The sequence below is a fragment of the Stomoxys calcitrans genome, chromosome 2 (genome assembly GCF_963082655.1).
Source record: "Stomoxys calcitrans chromosome 2, idStoCalc2.1, whole genome shotgun sequence".
Lineage (NCBI taxonomy): Eukaryota > Metazoa > Arthropoda > Insecta > Diptera > Muscidae > Stomoxys > Stomoxys calcitrans.
Genome location: NC_081553.1, coordinates 226,188,891 through 226,205,997, shown reverse-complemented (window position 1 = coordinate 226,205,997; position 17,107 = coordinate 226,188,891). Strand labels below are relative to the sequence as shown.

General features: G+C 40.0%; 1 protein-coding gene and 1 long non-coding RNA gene across 6 annotated transcripts in view; one reads left to right on the top strand and one right to left on the bottom strand.

The window, feature by feature from the left end:
- The window catches only part of LOC106083493 (neurofibromin), a 91,143-nt gene that overhangs the window by 12,548 nt on the left and 61,488 nt on the right, over positions 1 to 17,107 (bottom strand). For all 5 annotated transcript variants that reach the window (XM_013246582.2, XM_013246598.2, XM_013246569.2 and 2 more), the window contains exons 3-21: positions 16,400 to 16,546; positions 15,802 to 16,328; positions 15,633 to 15,738; positions 12,754 to 13,220; positions 12,367 to 12,688; positions 11,746 to 12,298; positions 11,428 to 11,575; positions 10,913 to 11,359; positions 10,295 to 10,846; positions 9,583 to 9,717; positions 7,989 to 8,657; positions 5,471 to 5,697; positions 4,991 to 5,405; positions 4,739 to 4,930; positions 4,412 to 4,673; positions 1,369 to 3,192; positions 1,043 to 1,309; positions 659 to 928; positions 499 to 597 (exon numbers count right to left, since the gene is read on the bottom strand). In XM_013246582.2, the coding sequence (XP_013102036.1) occupies positions 499 to 597; positions 659 to 928; positions 1,043 to 1,309; positions 1,369 to 3,192; positions 4,412 to 4,673; positions 4,739 to 4,930; positions 4,991 to 5,405; positions 5,471 to 5,697; positions 7,989 to 8,657; positions 9,583 to 9,717; positions 10,295 to 10,846; positions 10,913 to 11,359; positions 11,428 to 11,575; positions 11,746 to 12,298; positions 12,367 to 12,688; positions 12,754 to 13,220; positions 15,633 to 15,738; positions 15,802 to 16,328; positions 16,400 to 16,546 (7,629 nt within the window). The remainder of the gene's footprint in view (positions 1 to 498; positions 598 to 658; positions 929 to 1,042; positions 1,310 to 1,368; positions 3,193 to 4,411; positions 4,674 to 4,738; positions 4,931 to 4,990; positions 5,406 to 5,470; positions 5,698 to 7,988; positions 8,658 to 9,582; positions 9,718 to 10,294; positions 10,847 to 10,912; positions 11,360 to 11,427; positions 11,576 to 11,745; positions 12,299 to 12,366; positions 12,689 to 12,753; positions 13,221 to 15,632; positions 15,739 to 15,801; positions 16,329 to 16,399; positions 16,547 to 17,107) is intronic.
- LOC106083547 (uncharacterized) lies at positions 3,435 to 4,997 on the top strand. Its single transcript, XR_009397407.1, has 4 exons — positions 3,435 to 3,521; positions 3,628 to 4,289; positions 4,419 to 4,625; positions 4,678 to 4,997. It is a non-coding gene; the product is annotated as an uncharacterized LOC106083547 (long non-coding RNA).

Genomic DNA, 17,107 nt, shown 5'->3' with positions numbered 1-17,107 from the left:
AATTTTGACAAAATTTCCTATAGAAATGAAATTTTGACAAAATTTCCTATAGAAATGAAATTTTGACAAAATTTCCTATAGAAATGAAATTTTGACAAAATTCCCTATAGAAGTGAAATTTTGACAAAATTTCCTATAGAAATGAAATTTTGACAAAATTTCCTATAGAAATGAAATTTTGATAAAATTTTTAATCTTCTTATCAAGGATTTGGGGCTGTTAGCAATAGATACTAATATACAAAATTAAATTCTCATCTATGGTTCTTGAATTGTTTGGCCTATATAAAAACTTCTCCCAATTATATAATTGAAGTTATATGGAGTTATAGACATTCATTATTACGACACTAAAATATTGATTTTTAAGAGGTTTAGATTATAATCAGACATAATAATACATAATAATAACTTCAAAGTTTTAAAGTAGGTTGGTTATATGTGTATAACTGAAGGGAAAGAATAAGGAGTATATGCCCATTTTTGATATGCTACTTACCGGAGGAGCAGGTACTTTATGATGGCGGGCATAGTTCAAAGCCGATTGATCCAATATGTCCCATGATTTTTGACGTCTTGATAAGGCCATGCCAAATTGCTGCAAAGGCAAAACCACAAAATTATTCGTAGTGTAAACCAAGCGGGCTTGAACTACTTACATTTTGAGTTCCACCATTAGTGGCAGCAGCTTCACCACCACCACCACCATTCTCTGCGGGAAATTCGGCAGGCCAACGAGGTAGGGCATGTTTGACATGACATCTGGATCTCACTTCTTCGGATACCGCAACCAAAGCAGTTAGATAAGCCACACTATCTGGGGTTACCTCGAATTTATCTCGCCTCAAAGGTTTGGCTATAATACCCAGCAACATGGTGAGAATGCGGGAGGTTCTCGATACTGTGGTGGGTGTGGGATGTCGAAAACCCTGGAAAAACAAACATATCTCAATGAATTTCCAAGTTTTCATCTTTCTGATGTTTTAAGTTTGCCTCTTTAGTTTTTTTCTTTTTACGTTTTTTTTTTGTTCTTCATTTTTTACCTTTATCAAATGTCCGGCCAAAGCAAAATGGAAATTGCTGCGGAACGATAGACCCACTGCATGATCCAACTGTTTGAAATGCCATTCCAGTTTTTCTCGCGTACACATCATGACCTCGGCAATGTTGGCATTGTCAAAACATCCCTGCGACTTAAGGGTATGCAAATTCTGTTCCAATAAAGCCAAACCGGCTCCATATAGATTACCCTCATCCAATTGCAGCACAGATATGGCCACCCAAAAGAGATTTCGATGTATAGGAGATTCCTAAAACAAAAATTGTATTTCCTTTTTTTGTGCAATTTCTCCTCTTTTGTGCTACTTACCGGCCTCAGCAGCGGCTGTATTCTGGTCAGACACATTACAATAGCCTCTATTAGTGTTATGTCGTTGAACGACTCCACCGCTTTTACCAGAATCCTTAGCAACTGCTTAACCTCTTGGTCGGTAACACTTTTACTTATGCAACCAAAAACTATTAGCGCTCTGGGCTGCAGTGCTGGATTATAGCAAAAGGCAAAACTACGCGCCAATGAATTCCAGGTTTGCAACCATTGACAATCGGGAACATCACGCATGCAAGACTCCATTATTTCTAGCAAAGCATCGGTAATAACTTCTAGGGACGGCAATGATAGACGTTCTCTATCCGGCGGCAAGGGTTGTGAGACGCGTTCATTTCCCAGCCACTTGTCGGGGGGATGGCGACAACTCGAACGGAATGCTGTTACAGCAGCCGATTTTACCTTGCTAATGCCAAATAGCAAATAGAACTTGGGCAAGGAGAATTCGTCCAGCGATAGGCGCAAAACTCGCTGAGCCTCTTCGGAAAATATCGGCTTGGTGCAGGTACATAGCGAATGTATGATATTTATAACTAAACCATGAGTGGAAGCCCTCATCGACAGCGATCCGGAACAAACGAGGAAGGTGATGGTGTGGAAAAGATAGGGCAAATGGTTGGCCACATCTAGACAATTGTTGAAGGACAACATGAGTAAGTAGCGTCCCAAGATGGCAATGTCATCCCACATGACATGTTGCTCCAGGTACGGGGTGGGGTTGGTACAGGTCTTGTCCATGACACGACACATGCGGGTAATAACCTTTTTCGAGACCAATTGCACATTGGCCGAGGCCAATGCTACAGCGGTGTCAGCCATAATTTCCACTTGGGGTGACCCCAAACCATAGATTATGGACTTGTGCAAGAAATTATCCAAAACCATGTCTATGAGCTCGGGTATTTGACCCACAGAACCCCATATTTTGGCTTGCACTGAGGGATACATTTCTTTTTGTTCGATGGTCAGACATATCAGCTTATCCAAAATCTGCGACACCTTCAGTTTCTTGGCATCATCATTGGATTTGCAAAATTTCACCAAATTCTTTAACCAGGGCGTCATGTATTCCAAGCATAAATGCTTTAGCTCTATAGTACTGCGTTGAAAGCCCTGTATGCACTCCTCTAGGAATTCCAAAGTCAAATGAGGTTCATTGGTGGCCAATTTTTCGCTGACTGATTTAATGAATATGGTATTGTTGGAGGGTATACACAAGCCCTGGGTCTCTAACAACTGACCTTCAATTTTCAAATCGAAGGTGGCTGTCAAAGCACATAGCAAATTGTAAGCTGCGGTACGCAAATTGGGATCCGCTGAGCCTAAATTGAGTAAGGCCATATTTAACAAAGTTCCAGGAACATCTTTGGGCCTGATTTTCTGATGCACAGTCACCGAATCTGGTTGACTTAGCTCCCAGCGATTACGTATGTGTATGATGGCTTGCACAATATTATCGCAGTCGTTGTGTATGAAACTTAATTGGCCACTTTCGTTGGCTATGGACAAAGTGAATTGATTATCATCGACCAGACACACCTCCTCAATCTCAGAGGCATAGTAGACATCGTTGAGTAAGACGGAATGGGCCAAAACTTTGGTCTTCTCGGCCGAAGTTATTTGCAAAGCTGTGGGACCCACTTTAATGGCAACTTTGGTATCTTTGTGACTTAGTTTCAGAGCATTGGTAAACACTTTGAGATCTTCATCTAGGGATAGAGTGGCACCGGGTAACTTCTGTTGATCTGCTTCGATGTAGTCATTCAATTTGTTTGGTGAATCCAAAAACATTAGTTTGCGATTACCCTGTAGTAGTAGTAGTAAGAGAGAGAGAGAGAGAAAAGTGCAGCGGTGGAATACGCCGGTTAAATCATTTTGGCAAATGTGTTTGTTTTTTTCTAATTTTTGCTGATTTCAGGCTTAAAAATAAGTTTTGGACCTTGACGTTTTCAGACATTTATTGCAAATATTTTTGTAGAATACTGGGAACAACTTTAATGCAGTTTTAATTGAATTTTCACTTGAGTTGAGACCAAAAAGTCTGCTTTGCAAAGACTCTTGAGGGTTAAAATGTTACACAAAAATATCCCACCAGATGGCAGCAGTAATAGTTGAATACACTTTAAGTCGCAAATGTAAGTAAATAACCTTGGAACCTATTTCTACTGGACGAAATTTTTATTTTCCCTAAAAGAGCATCGAAATTAAAAAAAAAAAAAAACTATTCTTTATTGATTACAGTTCTTTGCTTTTCAATGTTGGTTGACAAGCACGGCTAAATTATTTAAAGGTTGTCTCATCAACATAATAACCATATGGTAAACGCGCCATCTTGTCATCAAGCTGAACGATGTTTTGCCACCACGCACAAAGCATTTTGTGTACGTGTGTGTGTACCTGTGCAGAAAGATTGCGTACATGAGCGGGAAATATGCGAGAAAGAAGATAACACCAAAGAGAATGCAAACAAAAATCTGAAATCTTAATAAGTGTGTTCGTATACTCAAAAATTTGTGTAAATTTGTACAAATTGTCACTGAAAGTCGTTCGCGTACTTTATTTGCCAGCAGAAGAGAGCGTTACAGTGCGTGAGAGCAAACTAAATGCTGAGAGTTTGGCAATTGAGAGCTTACAAATTACTACTGGACTTTTTATCCCAGCAGAAATTTAATTCAAAGAGAGTAAAGATTATTCTCCTCCATTACTGGAGAAGTACGAGAACAGACTTAATACCGTCAAATCTGGCCAACTATTAACCGCCTTGGCTGACAAGGATCAAACTAACAACAAAAACCAAATATCATATTGGTCAATTGACAGCGATCATTCACAATAGATCGTGTGGAAAGTGTTTGTTATCAACGAGCTGTATTTTATATACATATGCATAAATAGTTAGGATTGTAAGTAATCTTGTTCTAAAACCCCCAAATGTTGGAAAAATCGCCTTAAATTGGAACATTTCTCGATTAAAAGTGATTTTGTCCAAGTTTTACACTATGTTGAGGTTTCTTCTTATTCTTACCTTTAAGGGAGCCAATATGCGGTCATGAAATTTCGTATATTCCCTTACCCAGGAATTACAATTGTAAATATAAACGGCATGCACATTTTCATAGGCCACAGCAGGCAGGACATAGAACCATTTCTGAAGAAATTCTGTGCGGAAGCGATTATCGGAGTTAACATGGGTAAAATCGATGACCACCTCAAAAGTGGAGTGGCAGAAAGGTTTCAAGGTAAGTATGACATGATAAATCAAAAGATCGCCATTAGTTTCACCAATTCTAGAGGGAAGAAAAAAAACAGTTGCTTAGAAAATGCATAGAAACCTTAACAGAGCTTCACTTACTTGTATCTGCGCGCAATGTAATAGAACACCGGATATCCAGATTTACTGCTGCCAGCCTGATAGAAAATATTCATGGCTTTTAAGGCTTTAAACTCTTCCTTTTCATGCATTTGATGTTTGACCATAATCTCTTCGAAATTGGTAGAAGACATATCAATGGAGCTCCAACGTGGATAGGAGGAAAACATCATGCTATCAAAAAAAATCACAATTAATAACTTTTCTTTGGAGTAATGTATCATGGAAGCATACTGTGAATCCACTGGCTTGTGTTCTGGCGGCCCTAAATATGCCAATAATGTTGCCATCTTATCAAATGGCCTTCTTCCCACTGCCTTATGATCCCGACTGCTGGATAAATAATCCCCAATTTTCTCTTGATGTGTCCACAGCAGACGATGCAAAGCCAAAACATTGGCATCCGATATAAAACTCATGCTATGCGATGTTTGATCCACTGTCTCACAATCGGAGGCTATTTGTATGAAAAATCTACGACCGCTCTCAAAGTGATCACGCAGAAAATCATTGAAACACAACATGTGCTGCTCTTTGGAAAACTCCACATGATTGGCTATGTTTTGCAGAATTTTTGACATTAACATAAGGCCACGTTTCACAGAGCTGGGCACTTGTTTGCCCACTATGCCCAATTCTTGGGGAGAAACTAAAAGAATAAAAGGAAATTAATCAAAATGAACTTTAGGAGAATTTTTATTTTGGTTTACTCACCTATGGCAGGATTTATGAAACGCAAAAATATAACCGTACCCACTGCCCCTATATTATTTTGCAATAAATTTGGAAATCGTTTACTCAAAACCTGATAAAGACAATGACACATTGATCTCAGTTGAGGAGGAAAACGATCTGCTGAATTTGTTATGGCATCAAAGACTTTTTTTGTCAAAGCTATTAGATTGCGACGATTAACGTCCAAGTCATCTCCTGGATCAAGCCTGCAAAAAAATTAAAATATCATAGTGTGGAATAAGTTAAGGGTCATCATTTGGGTGGTGGATAACTATAAGTTAGTATAAAGATACTTGGTCAGTAGAGCAGTATTCCTAGAGGGTTTTTGCTTTGCTTTAAAGTCTACTTCGATTTCGGTAGCGGCCCAAGTATATCTAAAACTCATCGATTAAAAAGATTTCTGCCCATTTCCGATGTTGGGACCATTCTTTATATCGGCAAACTGTAAACTACGCCACCCAGTAGACTGGGTGCAGACTTTCGTAATTTGTACAGGCTCACGGGCCCTATCGAGCGTTCACAACATCAACGTTGTCTAATGTCCATCGACGACCAAATCCACGTTAACTGACACTTTTGCCACTTTTCCAAGGATGGCAGCTACTTTTTGCGATGACCAGACGATGTTATCTATGTCCTCGATGTAGAGAAGCAACATGTGCTTTTTTGTGCAGCCAGATAGCGTAGCTGATGTATGCGCCTAATCGGATTGTCGTCTCCAGTCGTAAATAGTTTTGCTGGTAACCCAAATGAAATGCCTTGTTGTTCTTCAGATGGGTTAGTGGTAGGCTTACCTATTTTGACTAGGCGATATAGGCAGATTGACCAGACAAGCTGATGCATATGCCCAACAGTGTGACGACTCCGGTCTAAATTATTTCGTCTAAAATAGTCCTTCTTTAGATGGTTTAGTGCACCGCTTAACTTATTTTAACTACAAACTTTTCCCCAAAGAGGTGTCGCACTGCGGCACACCTCTCGGACTAATCTATAAAAAGGAGATCCCTTATCATTGAGCTTAAACTTAAATCGGACTGCACTCATTGATATGTGAGAAATTTGTTTCTGTTCCTTAATGGAATGATCATGGGCTCATTTGCGTTAGGTATAGCCGGATTGGCTGCTGGCCGCAGAGGCTGGTATGACCTTATGACGCAGAACGCCTGAGTTCGAATCGTCGCGAGAACATCAGAAAAAAATGTTTCGCGGTGGTTATCCCCTCCTAATGCTGGCAACGTTTGTGAGGCACTTCGCCATGTAAAAACTTCTCCCCAAAGAGGTGGCGCTCTGCGGCACGCCGTTGGAACTCGGTTATTAAGAGGTCTCTTACCATTGAGCTTAAATTTGAATTGCACATCACTCAGTGATTTGTGAGAAGTTTTCCCCTGTTCCTTAATGGCATGTTGTTGGGGAAAATTTTAAATTTTCAATAGCCTCCTTTCCAGACGACTCCGGTCTAAAAAAGTTTAGCTGGCAACCCATCGACTCCTAATGCCTTGTTATTTTTAAGCCGGGCTAATGCTATGCTGTCCTTATACTGACTCAAAGTTATAAATTATATACCGTCATCAGGAATTTTTCTAGGGTATCCTCGCCGCTGCCTCTATCGGTTACTAACAGCTGGAGAAAATGTTCTTTCCTTATCAGATATTCCTAAGCACTATGAATATCTATATCTGTTACCTGATTTCCTTTCTTGTATCTGCTAGAGGATGCGCCTAAATCAAAGCTATGGTTTTGACGTTTGGTAGGTTTTCGGGACAAAATTCTGAATATCTGGATTCGCTCGCACTGCGGCCTATATACTTCTCTCTCCATTTCTGCCGTTATCCGCCAGGCGTGTTAATACTGACTGGAGAGTTCTGTCTGCCGCGTTCTTTTCTTCAGTAATATTTCGCTTCTCCTTGTCTTAACAAGGGATAGGTTAGGAGGTTGGAGCCAAGACCTTAGTCTAGACATACATGTAGCCAAGGATAAGGTCCATTGTGATTTCTCAACTTGCCTCATCTTTTACCGTTTAGCTCCTCTTCGAACAGTCTGTTAGCGTATTTTCTGGTGCCACCAGGATGCAAGGCAAACGCCTCAGGGAGGCTTTCTCTGAGGCAGACTTGGCGATTTTGACGATGTTTTCCACGGTGTGTGCATATTATAGCGGAGGTGAAGGTCCATTTGGAGTTTTCAACTTGCCTCATCTATTTCCGTTTATTTCTTCTACGAACAATCTGTTAGCGTATTTTCTGTTGCCACCAGGATGCAAGGCAAACGCCTCAGGGGAGCTTTTTTCGAGGGAGACTCTTGGTATCCAAGTACGGTTTGACGATATTTTCCATGGAGTGTGCATATTTTAGCGGTGTCTTCATCTACGATGGAGGTTGAGAGAATCGGAGAACTTTCAACCCTCCGGTGTACAGCTCTGCTAACCTAGTACCTTTTTTCTAATTTCGTTATAATCCCAAGTTCCCTTCCCTTTCCCCAAATTTAAAAAAAAAACTCTTACCTGGCAGGATCCACTTCAAAACAGGTATTGGGATTATCCAATAATGGTCGTATTAAGGGCTCCAACAACAATTGCAAATAGGCAGAACCATAAATTTTGAAGCAAAATGCCATTATCTTACTGCCCAGGGAATTGCCACGGAATAGGGTCTGCATGCAATCCGAAACCTCCACTTCTCTATAGAACATATTCCACAATAAAGGTGATAGTAAATGCTTGGCATCGAATAGAGTGACCAGCACCCTAGCCAATTCATCCATTTGTGAGCCATTTGTTACATTTGCCAAAGCCATGGCTATAGGCAATTCTCCTTTATCGCTGATCATGGTAACCAATTGCACAAGCTGTTCAAAACGATCAGCCAATACAGTCTCAGCCAAAGTATCAAACTCAGTGCCTTGTTGCAGAATTTGTGTTAGTACTTCCATAAAGGCAGCCCTCGTTTGCAAATCAGGATTGTAGCCCAAATCAATGGAGTGCATAAGTCCTGAGTCAATATTGGCACCCAAAAGATTTGACATGGCTTGTATGGTGGCATTGCGTAAAGCCGTTAGCTTGCCAGCAGCTAAACGGGGGCGAGGTGGCAACAAAGGGGGATTGTTGAGTTCCTTTTCAGCTTCAGAGCTATCAATGCAATCGTTTAGGAGATTCATAAACAAGGTAAAGTATCTGGAAATAAATGTATACAAATCAATATCAGTATATTTTAAACTCTTGAAGCATGTTACACTGATTAAAATCTTTTTTAATGGCACAATCATATGTTTTTCCTTTATAAAATCAGCTGACCTTTGCCATTAATACGGATTTAATGAGCAGTGGAAATGGATTATAATAAATAAATAATAAATGTGTTCGTATTTGAATTTGTGCAAATTTGCATAAAGTGTTACTGGATGTCGTTCGCGTACTATATTTGCCAGCAGAAGAGAGCAGGATTATGAGCGAGCAAAATTTTCATGGTATGTTAATTATGATCTGGCAAATTGATACTGGAGTTTTTTTCCCAACAGAAATTCGCGGCATCGAACAGCTGTTTTTATAAAAACCAGCTGTTTAATTCAAATAAATAAAAAAAAGAGAGTAAAGGCTGTGCCTAATCTCCTGCAAACTTTTACTGGCAAATTTTTAGTAGAAAAGTACCCGAATAGACCTAATAAGTGTGTTCATGTACTCAAATTTGCACAAATTGTTACTGGAAGTCGTCCGCATACTTTATTTGCCAGCAGAAGAGAGCGGGAGAGTGCTTGAGAGCGAGTAAAATTTTGAGAGTTTGGTAACTGACAGCTGGCAAATTGCAACTGGAGTTTTTTTCCACCAGAAATTTGCAGCACTGAAGAGCATTATTATGAAAACCTGCTGTTTTGTTTAAATAAATAGAAAGAGCGTAAAGACCGTTCTTGTTCCCCTGCAAATTTTAACTGGAAAATTACGCGAACAGACCTAATGCCAAAACATTTTGTCACTTCATCGGAATCAGCTGTTTTCTCTATAGGAAATCAGCTGATTTCGATTAATTGACAAAAGCAGAGATTCCCAAACCCCTGGACAAATGGAGAGTGGTTTCGAAACTTAACAAAATTCCTTTACTTACTTGAGAAACAAAGCACTTTTGGCATCCATCAAGTCGCCACGATCAGATTCCTCAGGTTGCAAGGGTAGTCCTCTCAGCAAAGCAGCCACAGCTTCCATGCAAGCTTGATCCAGATCACGGAAAATCAAAGAAGTGCTAGAATTGAAAAGAAAACTTTTGAGAATATGTTTTTATTTTGTTAGACCTTTAAGGTTTTAAACCCAAAAGAGGTCAATGAAAGTGATTGGACAGCAGAATGTTAAAAGGAGACATTGGTATTTTTAGTTCATCTGACATCATAACCGTGTAAAACTGTTGCATGGGGGATGCCCCAGATACTAGTAGTCTTATAAGGTAATGCATGACAGTTCATAGCCAGGATGCACTTATAAGGCGAGGTCATGCGAACAGCTGAATACAATTGTACCGTACCAGGGTTCATAGCTATAGGTATGTATACAAGGTAAACTTATACAAGGTAAAGTCACTAGCCCAACAACAAAAATAAATCAACGATACAATTCTGTGGAGATGGTGGTACAAATTCACACTATGCTGTGAAGTTTCTGTCTACTGTACCACACCGCAACGAAAATAGCAAATTTTATCATATGGGCTATGACTTTTTGATAGATAACATTCTTTAGCGTGTCCCAGCTATGACTTCCCCACATGCAAGTATGTTGGTTCAACAACAACAATTCCTCATTATTTATGTCATTACAAAACTTACTTGGTTATCATCGAAGGATCTGTGGAGCTGGGTGGAGCTATCTGATGTGAGGTACCCATTACCCAATCTGACAAATATTCCACCAATTTATTGCGAAATTTCATTTCTTGTCTAAAGGCCAAATCATCTCGACGTTTCATCATAACTTCAACCAATTGGCACAATTTTGTTTTAATACGTATGGCATACACGGTCATATCCAGGTGACGTACATAACGCACTATACCCAACATCATGCCTTCAATGCTGGTTACACCCAGATTCTCAGAAGTTGAAGGCTGCTCATTATTGGGATCTTTATTGGGTTTGGGATCCAAAATCGATTTCATTATATAGATAATGTGTTCAATGAACTGAGTGTTAATGTCAGTGACACTAACTTGACCATGTTGATCGAAGAAGGTCTCCACAATGGCGCGTATCTGATCGAATAAAATGGGATAGAGATAGGTGGACATTTCTTCACCCACCAGTTCTTTGACATTTTTTTGTATATTCAAGCCGATTTTTTCATTGCTGCAAACTAATAAACGCAATAACTGGCCTATGAATCTGGAAAAGAAAGAGATAGAAGATGTTATATACCATTAAAAAGCCTCGAACTCCAAAAACACTCACTGTGTCACTGGACAATATTGCACTTCCTGCTGTGGCCCTTGAGGCACTGCTGCCAATGATATAGAGTTGGGGTTGAGTGAACCCCTGCCAGAACTTGAAGAACTCGATAGGGAATGTAAAGAGTTTTGAGCCAATGAAGGCAATGGCTGCTGAAATGAACCCAAGCTTTGTGAATATTGATGAAATGGCGCCTGATTGGCCAAGGCCTGCAGTGAGGCCTGTGCCGCCACCACTTGCTGTCGTCGCTTTATCAAACAAACACCGCCCAAGGCCAATAGAAACCATGTCATATTGGCCCATTCGGTTATTTGTTCCTCTATATCATGTTCAGAACTTTGATGACTGGCTCGTCGTTTTCCCACACCTCGATGAAACAGTTCGGCCTGGCCATCCTCAGTTTTACACTTGGGATAGGTTTGTAACATTTTGCTCATAATTTCCCAATTTCTGTATGAGAGAAAAGAATAAGGGATTAGTCAAAACAATCAAATTATTTGAAGAGACTAAAGGCATACCTAAAGGTCTCTTCCCATGCCGGCTGCACACCATGCACACAGTGTTCAATCTTCCTTAAGAGCTGCATGATACGTTTCTGCAAGTGTAGCCGGTTCAAAACATTTCCATGGCTATTATCATAGAAACAGATGCGTGAATCGGTGGCGGCTAAGGAAAAACACAATAAAAGACGTTAAAACATTTAAATTTTTGTACAAAAGACCCATTAATGAACAACAGGGAGTTTTCTCTCACATCAGGGAAAGCTGTTCAATCATAAGTCATTCATTTTCTGAGTTTTCAAACTCTTATTCTTTACTTTTGCATAAAGTTCCTACCTGATGATAGTTGAGCCAATTCCTGATAGATCATATAGTTGGGCACCAACATGGCCACTGTCAGCTCATCCGAACCACAGCATATTTCAGCCTCTTCGCACAACAAACCAAAACAGGAGAGTGATGTTAGTACAGCATCCAAATCCACCGACCATAGATACATGAAAAATACCACTTCCAGTTTGATATGAGCCTGTTTACATATGGCTATTTGGCTGCCAACATGAGCATAATCTTTGTGGCGCTGCAAAAAGGTGTTGCGGCATATAAGTATCTCACGCAGCCATTTTAAAACATCCGTATAATTGGCTATTTGATGTTGTATGAGTTTTTGTGATATGGAGAATAAAACTTGAGAGCTCACATCCCAAAATGTATTAATGGGAGCTTCGGGATTCCAAACTTCAATCTTTTCGGGAGCATGCAAAGCCAAAAGAGCTTCCATGGCCTCTTGGGCCACATCTGGCATGGAGGGTTGGTGGACCAAACTAACCAGACCATTAATGAGCTCCAGAGTGGAACTTTGTACTTCAAGTGCTACTTTGCCTTGGGTCTGTGGAAAGAAGAAAAACAAAATGGAATTACTTAGTAATAAAATGTAAGTGGGAAACTCATACTCACATTCAATAACAAGGTGGGATCAGCATGTATTAAACGTACTAACAATAACAATAACATTTTGTGTGCCGGCCCTTCTTCCGACCTGGCCAGGCCCTTTTGCGTATCCTTTGTTTTCAGGGTTAGCGAGGTAATCATTCTCAATGGGGTATGGGCTATATAACCTTGTGTGGCTTTATTTAAAGTATCGGTGAATAAGGCTCTCATCTCGGCAGAACGATAATGCACCACATCCGTTTGGGGCCACCAGGGAAGACGGGGCTGGTTGACAACACGAAAAGGATTTTTACTTTGCAAACGAAAATCCACATAGATGTGAGCCAATCTGTAAGGCATACAAATTATTTGTAGTGGTTGTTTCAAAACATCCTAAGGCTTTCTTTTTCTTACCTCAATAGAGAACACACTATAACAAAATGATAAGCCTGTGGCGAATTGAGATTCAAACATACTTTCAAAGCCTCTATATTATGTGGATTAATGCGAAAACATGACACCCAACAATCAATCATCAATTCAATGTCAGCAAAATTGTAGCCCTGGCCACGCGAAAAAGGCTTCACCGGATTAAATAGCAAAGCTTTGATATCATTGATTATGTATTGCACCAGCTTGAAGATGACATTGTTGGAATCGTTGATATTGACATAGGTGGCTGCTTTGCATAACTTTACACAGGCTATGGCTGCAGATTCGGTAACTAATTTCGAGGGGGAATGAGGACCTAGGCCTCGCTTAACACTTTCAATGAACTGCTTGGCCGAAAAATCCTTGTCACGTGATTGTGTCTTGGAGGCAAGCTTTTCTTTTTCCTTTTCACCTTGTTGCAGCTCATTGACGGTTGCTTCCAAGCATACCTGTTGAGAAATAACAAAAAAGCATGAGAGTATGTGATAAATTTGAAGTATGGGAAGATTTTGTTGACATCGCCTTTTGTCTATTAGAATCCCAAAAGGCCAATCAAAGCAAATCTCCCCACATTTTAAAGATAGCTAAAGGATTTCAACATTAGCTTATTGAGAGTTGCCGAAATGTCGTCAGCGTGAGTGAGGTGATAACAATTCCTAAACAATTTTGAGGATGTTCTTGGCAAAATTTGAATCCAGGCGTTCAGAATCATAGACGGTCATTCTTACCTCTGCGCCACGATGACCTACCAGTTAGCTGACCGTTTGTTTAGTCTTGGCATAAATTTACGCCTAGGAAATTTGCCTTGCCTTAATTATATGCTACCACTTTAAAGTCTTTTTATACCCTCCACCAAAGGATGGGACGTAACTAATATAGTCATTGCGTTTTAACACCTAGAAATATTGATTTCCGAACCTATAAGTCATCTAGACATGTCCGTCCGTCTGTCAAAGAAACGATATACCTCGAACGCGTAAAGCCAGCTGTTCGAGAATTTGCGTCCTAGTTTTTATTGCCCTTATGGCAATTTTACTGTCGATAAAGATGTTCATACTCGACGTCCTCGCACCACACCACTTCACGCAGGACCGGATCTCGCCTGCTGGACCATAAAACAAGTCCCTGGGTCCTCAATGCCTCACACTTAATCTGTATGTGAATGAGTCGGAAATCTAGAATAGTCTCCAGTGCCATAGTGGGCGTGGTCGTCATCGCTCCGCCAGGACAACATGTTCTCTAAACCTATTGTATGGTCCTTATGTTTTTTTCTCTCCATAGCAGTCTACCAAACTACTTAGGCATAAGTAAGTATTGGTCTAATCACGCTCCTGTAGAGCCAGTGGACTATCCTCGGATTCAGGCCCCATTTCAAGCTCGAAGGCTGAATCCTAGGGAGCCTCAGCAGTTTGGTGGACTGCTATGGGGAAAAAGTGTCCAACATCTGTAAGCCTACTCAGCACGCTCCTGAATGTGACACTTCCAATTCAGTTTCCTGTCAAGATCACACCAAAGTATTTGACCTTGTCAGATATAGAAGTTGTTTTATGAAGGAAAGGTAGTGCGTTAAATTGGCCCAACTTCGTCTTCCTCGTGAACAGGCACATTTCAGTCTTCTCTGGGTTAACATTGAGACCTCTGGGTCTAACCCTCCTCAGTCAGCATCTGTAATAGGCCATTTATGGTGGTCACCCATAGGGGCGGCGATAAAATGCCCCCTGTGGCGTCCCTTGTGCCACTTTCTCCCTTATATTTATGCCATGGAACACACAATTTATCCACCTGTTCCTTAGCATATGGTTTATCCAGTCTCTAAGGACCGGGTGCAACCGGTACTGGTCTAAGGATTGGATCAATGTGTCAGTCCGCACATTATTAAAAGCCCCGCCCATGTCAATACATACCACCAGGGTATACGTTTTGGCATCGAAGATTTCTTCTATTTTATGTACAACCTCGTGCAGGGCAGTCTCCACCAAACCTTCCCTTGACATAGGCATGCTGTTTGTATTTGAGCATTTCGCTGGATGTCCTACTCTTTATCATGGTGTACACAATACGTTCCATGGTTTTGAGTAGAAAGGGTGTAAGGCTTATGGGTCTGTAGGCCTTTGGTGTCGCATAACTTGCCTTGTCGGGCTTGGGCATAACCAGCACCCTTGCCTCCTGCCAGGCTTTCGGATCATATGCTAGTCCTAAACACGCTGTGAAAATATTGGCCAAATGAGGCGCCAGATAGTCTGCCTCTTTCTGTAGTAACGCCGGAAATATTCCTTTAGGTCCGGGTGACTTAAATGCTTTGAAGCTTGAATTGTAGTCCGAATTGGTGTTTTGAAATGACTTGCAAAATCCATAGTAAGTATGGTCCAAATCAGTCTATAACCTGATATAACTTCTATATAAACCCATCTATCGATTAGTCTTCAATGGCGCCGTGAAACTTCATTATTGGTCTGGTTTTGTAAGAAATTTGGTAGGTAAAGTACACATATCCCCTTTTAGCTAAGTACATTTGTGTAAATTTTAGCCGAATCCATGGTGATGGCTTCGCAAGATTCGATCCGGCCAAACTTGGCAGGTTTTTACATGTTTTCTGATGTTTTCCTCTGGAATTGAAGCTAGGCATTTATTCTCATAGGCTGATATGCCAAACTCTGCGCTATACAGGCTCCAAGTAAAAATAAACATCTGATGTTTAGCCAAAAGACCGGGTATTTTGAGCTTGAAGAAAGTGAAAGTTGCGTTCTCTCAAGAAAAGAGTAGTTTTATATTGCCTAGATTCAAGCCGAGCTCTCACTAACTCTCTCTCAGCATATGCTAGCAATTTATTGCCCTTTTGTTAATTGCTTCGTTATACTTACAGGATTTAATATTAAAAGCAACATTTGCAAAGGCCATACAGTTGTTTTGCTCTTTTTATTCTCTCCTTTATAGGCCTCAACAAAATCCAATAACGGCTCCCAGCAACTGAAACAAAAAAAACTCTTCCCTATAACTACTCCACAACTTATAATGACTTCCAATACTTACGTCGAGATATCACGATTCATGCCTCTTTGTAAATCCTGAAATTCCTGTGGATGATATTCTATCCAATTCCATATGGCTTTCTCTATAGAATTTAAAAGGATCAAAGGTGGTGCCTTTTTTGAACGAAACTTGGTTATGGCCTCCTGCAACAATTTGGTCAATTTAATCATATCCATATCAATGTGCTGTATCAATTCAATATCAGAATAATCAGGATTTTCGTCAGAGCAAGAGGTCAACTCCTGAATGCGAGCCGATATACGATTGAATACCGCAGAGAAATGATTTTGCGATAAGGCAAACAACACTTTGGAGGCCAAAATTTTCAATTGGGCCGCATTGGGATTACTGTCACTTTGTACATCTATAAATTGGGTGATTTCTCGCAGCAATAGTTTAACATTCATGGCTTCTTCGAAGCGGGCGGTATCTTTTGTTTGATTGGTTAGGCATCTTTCGAGGGTAGTTAGTATAATAATAAGAGATTCAAAGTAACAACGATCGGTCTCATGACGGTTTTGCATGGCCTAAAAACAAAACAAAAATATTTTAAAAAATTCAGTTTGTTGTAGAAGTTTAAAATAATGTCTAAACTTACTGCTTCATTAACACGTTGCAGCATTTTAGTCAAACCCGATATGACCAGGGAGAAACGATAACGTGATATATGTATTAGACAGCCCACCAGTTGATCCTGGCTCATGCGAGCCTGGGTGCCATGGGGTCCATTTGTTTTGTTGGGCAGCTGAAAGGAGAAAAGGCCATTAGTGAAAAATTAAATATAAATCTACATTTTGCCAAATTTTGATTGTTATAAAATATTTAGATGAAAATTTTTTTCTAATTGACCTCATCTGTACTGCTGTTGTAAGCAATTCGTTCACATGTCCAGTCTATTGTGAATGATCTCATTTTTTGACACTTGTTTCTCAATTCATCTGTAAGTATGGGTCTATGTTTGTATTTATTTATTATTTTATCCCGTTATGTTTTTCACAATAGAAATAGACATCGACAACCACATTTATAGAAAATATAGACTAATTCTGATATTTTTTATATATATATATATATTTTTTTTTTTTTTTTTTTTTGATATTTGCAAATGCAAATTTTGCCCATGAACATTCCACAAAGGAACAGGAACAAACTTACAAATCAATAAGTGCAGTCCGATTCAAGTTTAAGCTCAATGATAAGGGGCCTCCTTTTTATAGCCGAGTCTAAACGGCGTGCCGCAGTGCGACACCTCTTTGGAGAGAAGTTTTACATAGCATAGTACCTCACAAATGTTGCCAGTAAAAAC